The sequence below is a fragment of the Morone saxatilis genome, unplaced genomic scaffold (assembly GCF_004916995.1).
Source record: "Morone saxatilis isolate NCDOM2014 unplaced genomic scaffold, NCSU_SB_2.0 Contig14, whole genome shotgun sequence".
NCBI lineage: Eukaryota > Metazoa > Chordata > Actinopteri > Moronidae > Morone > Morone saxatilis.
The window spans coordinates 9,657,693-9,669,248 of NW_023339696.1; the positions used below are offsets into that span (position 1 = coordinate 9,657,693).

At 41.7% G+C, this 11,556-nt stretch overlaps 1 protein-coding gene across 2 annotated transcripts; it reads left to right on the forward strand.

The window, feature by feature from the left end:
* The first annotated feature begins 1,049 nt into the window (after positions 1-1,049).
* ankrd40 (ankyrin repeat domain 40) lies at positions 1,050-8,571 on the forward strand. 2 transcript variants are annotated; one of them, XM_035654856.1, is made up of 6 exons: positions 1,050-1,301; positions 1,422-1,576; positions 2,583-2,731; positions 2,927-3,562; positions 4,407-4,588; positions 5,822-8,571. In XM_035654856.1, the coding sequence occupies exons 2-6, from the start codon at positions 1,443-1,445 to the stop codon at positions 5,963-5,965; spliced, it is 1,245 nt and encodes a 414-aa protein (XP_035510749.1). In that variant the 5' UTR covers positions 1,050-1,301; positions 1,422-1,442; the 3' UTR covers positions 5,966-8,571. The 2 variants fall into 2 exon arrangements, with proteins under 2 accessions (XP_035510749.1, XP_035510748.1); XM_035654855.1 differs by having other exon boundaries at positions 1,051-1,576.
* The last annotated feature ends 2,985 nt before the right edge of the window (positions 8,572-11,556 follow it).

Here is an 11,556-nt window from a genome sequence, read left to right on the forward strand (position 1 = left end):
CATTCAGGCAGACGTTAAACGTGTTTTAATACAATTAAGTTTAAACTGCCCTTCCTAACGGAATATTAGATTTATTCGATCTATGGTCAAAGTGTGGAAGCCAAACAAAACGTAATAGCTCGGTCAATAAAGAAAGGAAGCAAACTTGCACTTCGGTAATGGCTTTAGATAATATAACAGCTTAACAGAATTGTTCTCTAGTTGATAAGCTCCTCTACTCTTAATGAACTTACTACATTTAACAGTATAATTACTATTAGCTTTAGCAAAATTATAGACTTGTCTTCAGAATCTCCCTGCTTTGAGACCAGCCAGGAGATTTTTTTTGTTTTGTTTTTATTAATGCGGGGGGATAAATGTTGATCTGAGTGTATTAGAATTGCCACGGAGCTCAGCACAATGTTGAAAACAGCGGCAATATAACCGGTCATGTCTAACACCATTATTAGTAACGTCAGTAAGTTGCGATATCATTATAATTATAAGAAATAAAACATGAAATAGTATTGATAGTAGTTGATAACTGTCATGCCAGCTGGCCTTCCGCGTGGATTCATTCGGCATTACTTTCAAAATAAAATGACATCACTGAACAATCAGAACTAATGAACAGTAACTGATTGATTGTGTAGTTGTTTTTTTGTTTTTTTCAAGTTGTTACAGGTAGATTTACATTTTGTAAGTATTTATTCGGTTCTGTTCCTTCTTTAGGGGCCTTTCCGCTATTCATATACCTCCTTCTGTATTCATATATAGATATATATATATATATATATATATATATATATATATATGAATATACATAAAATTAGGAATTAACGTTAGAAAATTAAAAAATATTATTATTGTGGTCTGACCAAACACTAACCATAATCTATAAGAATAATATAAAACTCAATATGCTGAATATGGATTTTTTTTTATTTTATTACCCACTGGTTGCTTGGTTACTGACACGCAACACGTGTGCGTTAATAACTCTGACCTCACCTGTTATTTCTCGGTGGGTTAGTAGTCAGATAATCTATCATATCATTTACCATCCAGAGGGGGAACCAACATTAGTGCTCGCTGTTGTCACATGTAAAGATGCCCCCCGATGAGGCGCTGGTGTTTGTGTGGCAGCCCGCTGACGGAGCTCTGACACCGCCGACGGACTGAACGAGTGTCGGCTCTGGTGGCGTCTGAAACGTGAACCAACAACAGGAATAAATGCCGAGGACGGAAACCGGCAGCGTTTCCGCCAAACCCTCCGTCCACCGACGAGCTAGCACCAAACACTGCTAGCACCGTTCAGCTAGGTGACGAATAGCCGGGCAGCTACTGTTCGCAGGCAGCTCTATTAATAGTGGACCTGTGTAGGAGATTAGCATTGACAACTTAACCCGGGGTTGGTTTCTGTGTGTCCTATGATCTCGCAGCGTTAGTTTGTCTGTACCAAAATGTCCACCACGTCGCTGGATAAAGAGTTACAGGAGCGACTGAGAGAGGCGTCTGCCATCGGGGACATCGATGAAGTGCGGACATTGGTGGAGAGTGGAGTCAATGTTAATTCCCAGAACGAGATAAATGGATGGTGAGTGTCCGAACAGACGCATGTGGTCTCCTCTCCGTCAAACGCAGGCCGACTCTCTCTCTCTCTCTGTCTGTGTGTGTGTGTGTGTGTGTGTGTCTGTGTCTGTAAATGGGTTCAGTTCTTATTAAAAACAGAAAGTTGAGTGCAGGCAGAGCGGCGGGTTGAAGTGCGTTGTTACAGGGATTAAAGCTGCTTCGCTGTTATCTTATTAGGCAGAGCAAAGGCTGGCTGCGCAGGCCTGCCACTTTGTGTCTAATCTTGCTTATTCAAACAGTGCATGGAAGCCCTGTTAGGTGGTATTTTGGGACTGTTTGACGTGTAATGTGTCTTTTTTTTATTCAAGTCCATACTCTCACTGCCACAGATAGTTAGTTTATTGACTTAAGTGGCCTAAAACATACATTAACATTATAGTCCAAGTGTAATTCCATATGCAATACACTCCTGTGGGACATAAAAATACAGTTATTAAACAACACATTACATTTTCAGGCACTTACACTGTGCACTAAGAACTTCTGTGCCTGTAAATAAGATTATTTCATTCATGCTCTAAACTTTTGCTCTGATTTTACCAGCCTGATGTAATTCTTTGTGCCAGTGCCACACGAGCGCAGGTGCTGTTCAGGTGGTGTTTTCGACTCCACTTGGAAGTTCAGTACGCAGCCTGCGTCGTGATATGTGGAACTATGTCGGTGTCGTTCTCTCTAATCCCAACCGGTCGAGGCAGACGGCCGCCCACCAAGAGCCGGAGTCTCTCAAGCTCTTCAAAAGTTTTCCCTGGCTCCTGGTGGGAGCTGTTGGGTGTCTGTGAATAAGTTTATAAGGAGGAAAAAAAGTGTCCTAAGATAACGTTTTGTTATGCATTGGCGCTATACAAATAAACAGCACTGAATTGAAACGGTGTCCATTGCATACCTTTTTATAAAGTTAAAAGTCGTATTGTCTTCATATGTCAGTGTTTTGGGTTTATTAATCTGTGTTTTCTCTCCAATAATCCCACCAGGACATGCCTGCACTGGGCATGTAAGAGGAACCATAAGCACATAGTCTCCTACCTACTCGGTTGTGGAGCCGACAAAGAAATCCTCACGGCTAAGGATGAGTTGGCCTCACAACTCACATCCAAGCCGGAGATCAAACGACTTTTAGGAGGTAAACTACACATTTCTTACCGTCCTGTGTTTCTGTCACTATATTCTCATTATTTACCGTATGTTATATGTATAACGTTATAACCTCCATAAGTGTATCTACAGCTGTTTACGGTGTTGACCGATGTCTGTGCGGTCACTTTGAACTGTTTTTGAGGAAATAATCATTTTTTTTTAATGCCCATTTTTACTGCAGTTGAAGTGGAGGAAGTGCCTGAAGTCAAGGAATCTGAGTTGCCAATCATCCCCAACTACCTGTCTAACCCACCCTTCATGTATTCCAAGTTGGATAACAAGTCAGAAGTCCTGCTGGCCCAGCACCTCGCACAGAACGGTTCTGGAGAACACGACGAGGACACGCAGAGCGATTCAGCCTCCCTCTCCCCCACTCACGAGCCTCAGAAATCACAGGGCCTGGTCTCTGATGGCTCCTCTCCTCCCCCAAACACCGCCCACAGCCAAGCCCAGGCTGGGGAGTTCATTCCTGTGACTGAGCAAAACGGAGTGAGCCAGGCCTCATCCCAGAACCACGCTGCTGTCAACTGCACAGTGCCCATGGACCTGTCCGTTGAGCCGCACCTCGTCAACCACGCTGACTACCCGCACGCCGTGGCGCACAACGGCACCATGTGCTCACCTCCGTTACCCTCGCCCAGCCCCAGCTTGGCCAGCAGCAGTGGTAGCCAGGTCCAGGCCCCGGTGGCCAGCGCCAACCCGACTATAAGCAGGCAGCAGTCTATCCCACAGCAGCTGAGCTACAGCCAGGGCGGGGGGCCCATGCCTGCCTTCCAGCCTTTCTTCTTCACCAGTACCTTCCCTGTCAATGTGCAAGGTGAGAGAGTAATCAGGTGACATGTACGAGTTGTGTTGAACTTTTGCATAAGGGTTTGTCAAGATGGCTTCTGAATTGTGGCAACAACCAGTCTTGCTCGCTCTGTCTGTTAGGTAGATAAGGAGAGGAGATGATGAGCTCTATCCAAAGGTGAAAACCACCTGTTATTTCTTTTAACACGTTCCAACTCAGAAATATAAAGATGTCAGGTTGAGGTTTTACAGGGAGTTACAAGCTTTAAGCATTTCTTTGCTGCAAGCAGTGACTTCCTGGAGTTGTTTTGCCGCCATGAGGTTGCCAGGCAACAAGGGGACACGCTAATAAGTCCCTGTGTGTGGCTAAACACGCCCGTTCTTGCTCATTAAAGGCAAGAGAGCCTCCGACTTTGAGTTTGTTGTGTGTAAATGAGTGTAAAGCTGCTGGCTTCTATTTGTTATGTGTCTTCAGGTAAGAGACCAATAAGGACATGACGACGTCCTCGTTCTCCCCGCGTGTTGGCAGCCAACTTGTCAAAGCAGATAGTTATTAATGGATGTAGCATTTTCTCTCAGTAGGATGACTGATGAACTGTCACTGTCACCAGCAACAACACATTAATTTTATTGAAGTTCCTCCACAAAATCTACGATGGTGTTAGATGAATTATGACGCAGAGAAATGTTTGATGTGCATCAGGGTGGTGAAACAGACTTCATTATATCTTGGACCATATAATTGCCAATATTATACATTACTAATCACATACACACACACACATACCTCATACATTGGGTTATGTCATCTTTTTTTAAAAGGCACAATATCTTTGTTAAAAGAGAGGTATCACTCCGGTCCTTCCCTCTAGAGTTGGTGCTGAAGGTGCGTATCCAGAACCCCAACGCACGGGAGAACGACTTCATCGAGGTGGAGCTGGACCGCCAGGAGCTCACCTACCGTTCCCTTCTGAGGGTCTGTTGCCGTGAGTTAGATATCAGTGCCGAGCACGTGGAGAAGATCCGTAAGCTGCCAAACACCATGTTGAGAAAGGTATGAGAAAGAAGGCCTGCGTCCTGTACACAAGTTCATGTTTTCATCCAGTGTCATTCACACCAGGGGGCGTTGTTACAGCAGCTGGCAGAGATAAATGCACTCACAGGTTCAAAAAGACTCATAGTGGCGGAACATAGATTTTTTTTAACTTTAGAGGAAGTTTCTGCACTCCTGTTCAGTATTCACTTAGACCAGAGGTTTTAAATCTACGATGTGGTGCCTCCTTAGAGGGGCACAGGAGAGCTGAAGGGGGCACACAGAGAGAAAGATCATAAAGTTTTCTTCAGAATCAGTAATCCAGTGAAAGTTGGGTACATTCATTTGGTTCAGTAATACTTTTAATTGGTTTGCCCAATTTGCCAAAAAAAATTCTAAACAAACTTAATGTTTAAAAAAATTCAGGCACAAAAGTTTGTGGCCCCACAAGGCCATTGGAAACATAACTTCTTCTTTATGTTCCCCAAAAAGCCATTATGGAATGTTAATTTTCCATGACTTAGTTCATGGGGAGGGGGGGGTTCTGAGGCGGGTGCCCACAGTGTCAAACTTTAAAACCCCTGATGTGACGCTGGAAATAATACGTTATGTAAAGTATGTTTTGGAGCGGAGGGATGGCAGCGCCCCCGCTATAAGTGCTGTTTGGCTTCGTGAGCTATGGTTTAGTGCCGACTTCACATAGAAGTTTGAGAATGCTTCACCCAGACTTGCACGTCACACACATTGCACTTTTATATTCTGTGAAAGAGAATTGGTAATCGGATTAAGCTAACCTGCCTGTTCTCACAGTAATGCCTGTCCTGTTTTGTCATAAAGACATTGAAACCGCTTTGTCAGTCTGTGTCTGCCCCCCCCCACTCTCTGTCTGACTCATGTCTGCTGTCACCAACTCTCTAATTAAATAGTTTGACTCACTTTACCTTCCCACTGAAACCTCCCCTAACCCCCATACACTATATTTGTTTCATTATCCACTGCCTCAGACAAATATTGACATATAATGCCCCATGCTCCAATTCAAGGTGTTTGATAAATGGCTAAATTGTCATTATTGATTAATGTAAAATAAAATTGATTCTTTTTTTTTCCAATTAGTCTGTAAAATGCCAGAAACTTGATTAGATTTGATTGTATTTGCAGCCTCAGGCACTGTTTGATAATACTTGAACTTCCCCTCTCTTCTTTTTGCACTATGAACAGCATTTTTAATGTCATTTTCCCCTTTCTGTCCAGGACAAGGATGTGGCGCGGCTGCAGGACTTTCAGGAGCTGGAGGTTGTGTTGGAGAAAGCAGAGGGCCTGTCCCTTTTCTCTGGGACTGGGGGCCTAACAGACAGACCCTGCTACAACATGAAGGCCTCGCGCCTCACCTACTAGAGCTTCACCAGAGCCCACGGTCTCCCCGCTTACGATGGGCTTCTGTAGCTACCCTCAAGCAACCATAACTAGTTGCCCGCCCAGGTCCCTCGTTACAGCTTTGTCCGGCTTTGGTGTTTCGCCAATTTCCTAACTGGGATTTGGTTGTCTCTCTCCCCCCCCCCCAAGTTCTGTAGCTATTCTCTTCCTGCTGTCCTCCTCTGGGCCTCCTGCCGCTTTAGTGTACCCAACCAGTTCTAAGCGATTACTGATGCATGGTGTCCTCGATTATGTGCGAAAGTATTTGGGCCCCTCTGTCCTCTCTTTATCTCTTTCTCTCCTCCCACTGCACTTTGTGCCAAGGCCCCAGTGGGACAACAGAGGGAGACATTGGCTCGTCTTCCTTACAAACTGGACTTGAACGGGATTCTGCAATAGCCTTATATGGACACACATCTATATACTGGCTGTGGACTATGGTCACAGAGGAAAATAGGTCTGATAAGACCAAGAGCAGAGGACAACAGGAAGGATTTACATAACTCTTACTGATACGTTCATCATCAGTCCACAGAATAGGATGAGCTGCAGCACAGTGGACTTGCACACAGAAACGTGAATTTCTAGCAAACTGACCTATAGAGCGTTATCAGATATTCTAGCTGGCGTACACACTTTCATATATGCTGTAGGCATAAACCTTAGTGTCTTTTCGGCAGAGGGCACCCGTTACTGGCCTAATACTTAAGGTGGAGGTAATCTCACACCAGGTGAGACTTATCTTTCGTATCTTTGGACTAATAGTACTTTTATTTGCTGACCACACATACAGTATGCTTTAATCTATATCTACACAAGGATGGACATATTTGACTAGGAGTACTGGGTTTCTCTACATATTTAAGTCATCCAGTCACACACTGTGGAACAGAAATAATTCGTTTTGTTGTGTCGTTTCATGTCGGACAAAAACTTCCTTTCTATCGTTGAGATAAATGTGCAGCAACTTGAAGGAGGACTCATTTTTTGTTATTTTCTACAACACGTTACCACTTCTTGTCACGCTATTGGGTTCAGTCAGCATAACACTTAAAACTGTTAACTATGAAGTATTTATTTTAAATCTTTTGAGTTATATTGATCATTACTAATAATGTGAGACCATACACTGGCTTGAGTCCCTGCAAAAGCTGTGTATGAGGCTCAAACCTGGTTTATCGTATAAGTTGAGTCTGTCGACTAGTTTCAGTTGCTGTCCTTCTGTTTAACTGTGATTTTAGAATTGAAACCAAAAACTCATCTAGCCAGCAAAGATATTAACTGCAGAATAAACTATCACTGCTTCAAGAAAGAATGCAGCCTCTTTAGATCCCACCGCCCAAAGTGAATTTGAAATAAATAAGATATAGCAAAGGACATGACGATCTGTGTTTATTGCACTTGGTTTAATGAGTTTCTTTTTCCCTCCAACACTCATCCAAATTATTTCTGAAATGATAATCTTTGTGTCACCTCACTTTAAACCTAGGCTATCTATTTCTATAGAAATCTATAGATTTCTTTCAAACTTTACAACTAAAAGCAACACAGAATAACCTTACATATGGATTCAGCTTGGCTGTAAAGGCCAGTCTATTGCTAATATTTTATTATTTTTTATTTTAAGAAAAATGTATGTTTTCTAATTGGTAGTTTAATCAGAAGTGTTGTTGCTGTCTGACTTCAATGGAGACTGACTAGGAACGACATTCTTTATATTGTATATTAAGGGTTTAAGTGGACCATGACAGGTCAAAAGGCACAGCCTTGTCATGTTGGACGGTTATGTTTATGCTGCTTTCATCAACACTTTATATTTTAATTCCCAATGCTGGGGCTCGTTTATTTTAAGCAGTGCGGTAGGCCGCCACTACACGTCCTACAATCAAAAGGTTTCTCGCCCAGTGGTAATTGTTTACTGGTCAAATGTATACCTGAAGCTCTTACTGTATTTGTATGTTTTATGATATATTTTTTATTCATTTGTATAATTTTTTTTAACCAGCTAGGCCTGTTGCGTTTGTGTCAAAAAGTCTAGTATTGTTCAAGAAAGAGTTTTAACACTGGGATTAAGGGTGCGTAGACGCTATTGTTGAAGCCAAGTGCAATGTGTGTGGGGGGGGGAGGGGGAAGAATGTGTTTCCAGAAAGTTTGCTGTGAGAAGAAAAGACTACCAAGAGTGCTTATTTTATGTTCCCAACTATGTTAAATGCTTTACTAAGTGAAGTTGCACGACGAGTTTTAAGGCAGGAGCTTGGTTGAGAAAGTGGGACAGTGTATGGGAGGAAACAACCCCCTGGCCATTTTGTGCCCTGGGTGAGTGCGAGCAGCATGTTTGAAATGTTTTTTATAGGATCTTCCTTGATTCTGTGGAAAGGAGATGACTAACATTGTATTTGTGGGGTTGCTTATTGTTCTAGAAAAAGCAAAATACAGTTTGACTTAACCTATGCATTCAGAGTCTGATATTTTTATAAACGGTATGTCCTGTGTAATTGTAGAAATAATCTTTAGGCACTGTTAAAGTTGTGTTTTTTCGTTCTTGAGACCTGTATCTGTTCTTTGATAAAGCATGGTGAATTACTTGATCTCTTCCCTCTTTTTCTCTCACACTGACCATGTGTGCTTCTAAAACCATATTATGTCCACCCGACTAATGTAACGAGTATATTGATGTAATGAGTCTTAAATCTCACTTCAACTGAAGGGACCAGTTACATGTTTTGTGTGGATTTTGTTGCAGGTAATACTTTGTGTGTACCTGCATGTGTATGCGGGATGTCATTCATTCATTCATTCATTCATTCATTCATTCATTCATTCATTCATTAAAACATGTTTGCGTTGAGAGCCACTAGAGGGAGCAGAAATACACATATTGTAGAATCAGAGGGTATGCCACTTAAAGTGACAATAAGAGGATGGCTTTCTTTCTGCCTGGATTTAATTGAACATTTTAAAACCTGCTGTTTGGATTCTGGCCCATTATATTGTTGGACTGAATGCACCACTGTCAGGATGCCTGTTTGGCTCTTTCAGAGTAAGTAAACAAAGCCACAAATGTCAAGTTCCTGTCTTACTGTTGGCCTCTCTATACAACTCTACTTAAATTACATTAATTTTTATTCAGGTCTACAATTAGTAAATTAAAACTTGTTGTCACAAAAAGCTTATTATGTATGGGAAGAATTATCTTTTTTTGTATGATGTGCTTGAAAGTAACTTTTCCCAGCTATTGTTGCATTAATGATTTATTGAATACCAGAAAACAATTAATTTAAAAGTGTAGCAGCATTTCAAGGTAACTTACATTCACTTTTAATGAGGTCCTGTCTGCACAATGATTCCAATAAACATGAATATTTTTTGGTTCAACCAAGGAGTGGGCTTTATCAATAACATTCATGTTATATGTATAATTTTATATCTCCATATGCTGTAGGTATATAATGTGATTATTACATGTTATGGAAAAGTCAGCCAGGAAACTGTAAAATAGGTGGAAATGTATGTTTTTGGCTAATCAATCAAATGAAATACCTGAGAATTAAAAGTACTTCATCACATTGATGCAAAAAAATATATAAATATCTAATATTGCATAAAGCAGTGCTACTCACTGTCTCACCGCAGAACAGATTTTCTCCTTAAGTGAAATAAAGCTGAATATTTACTTACATTAGTAACTAATGAAAAATCTAATATCAAACTATATTGTTTGTGAGCTGCTAATTTGACATGTCCGTTTATAACCACTAACCACATGTGCATCTTTAACACTAATAAAAAGCATTTCTGGAAATGTTCCACATTTCAAAGCGCAGTATTGTTGTGCCATCCAGCTGTGGTTTTGTCTTTGGCCTGTCCATTAACTTTGACCTGCATTTGCACAACAAGCCAGTGTTGTACATTCTTTTAACGAGACATTTTGTTATGTTCCTTTTCTGATTTAAAGAACATAAACAACACCTAAGTTGTCATACTGACACACTCGTGTATCTGTGAAATCCTTAACCTCTTCAGTGAAATGAATACAATAGTGTTCATGTGGCGAGCAGATGTTCAGACACTGCGGACTGGACAGCAGAAATGTTGCATAATCTGAGCAGAATGGTGTTGAGAAAGTTAAATGTGTGCATGTGTGCGCAATCTATTGGGATAAAGAAATGTAAGGCAAACAGGATATATACATTTCACTGGACGCCCGTGAATCTGCGCATGTATGCCTGTCTGTCCATAGGCATGTTGTGCTGTGTGTCTAGACTGGGGCTGAGGAATCAGCTTAGGGTCCTGCTGTGGCTGGACGTGTCTCTCTCCTTTGTTCTAGAGTGAGACACTCATAATAAGCTTAGTATGAACAGTCATAACACCTTCATTGTTTTGAACCAGCTTCCCAGGCCTCAGTCATGGGCGAGAGAAGCCGTGGACTTGCATGGTCGAGAACCCCTAAGAGCATTTTAGAAATGGAGGCAGAAGGCGACGTTACTCACAAGTACGTGCCTTGGTCAGTGTGCTTGGACTATGGCCGTTGGTGCAAGTTGTGCCCCTCTCTAACAGGCATAATGCACAAATCCAATATACAGAGCTACTTATTTAGAGCATGAATGCATGCATGACACTGTAAAGCCACTGAGAGATTAATGGTGAAGTAAGATGTACAGTAGCTTATATGTACTTTATATATATCGCAACAAATTGTAGGACCTTGTGAGTGATTTGTGCCACCTGTGCTGAATATTTTAAATACGAATATAAGTCACAAATCCACAGTTTGTATAAAAAGCCCAATGGAGTGATTTGTCCTTCAGTAATACAGTGGAACTAGACTGATTGACCATCTCATTCATGCTCTAGCCATCAGCCAGTTAGATAAAGACGGGAAACAAGGGGGAACAACTAGCCTGTGTCTGTCCATAAGTAACAAAATCAGGCTACCAGCACTTTAGTCTCCACTGGTTGCCTTACAGCTGCCTCCACAGAATATAAGTCACACACAAGACACACATTTCTGATCAGTGCGAAGTACAATCCAATCCTATTGGGAAAGAAGCGATGGCAGAACACAAAGAGAGGTTTGCTGTGGTGTACCGCCTTAAATAATTCATGTGACATTGATTGGGACCCGTGAGGCCGACTGTGTGATGGCCTTCTTGTGTCACTGTGCCAAGCCCTCTCCCTAAGGCCATTTCTTCCATCGTGTATAAATGACAGTCAGACAAAGGCCCCGCTAGGCCCAGTATTCCAACTAAGCATAGAACCCACTGAGGAAGTATTTTCCCAATACAGTGGTTGCTTCCAGTACTGAGGATAACATGATTATGATATAGTGTATAAAAGGGAACACCGGGATGGAGTCGTAGCTTCACACTGGCATTAAAGGTCCAGTGTGTAACATTTATTGGCACAAATGGAATATAAGATGCATAACTATGTTTTTATTAGTGTATAATCACCTGAATATGGACAGACCTTTCACATTTCCCGTTCTCATTCCCACATCATCAAATACAGATGCGAGTGCTGTTCAGTTAGAACACTAGATGCCACTAAATGTTACACACTGGTCCTTTAAC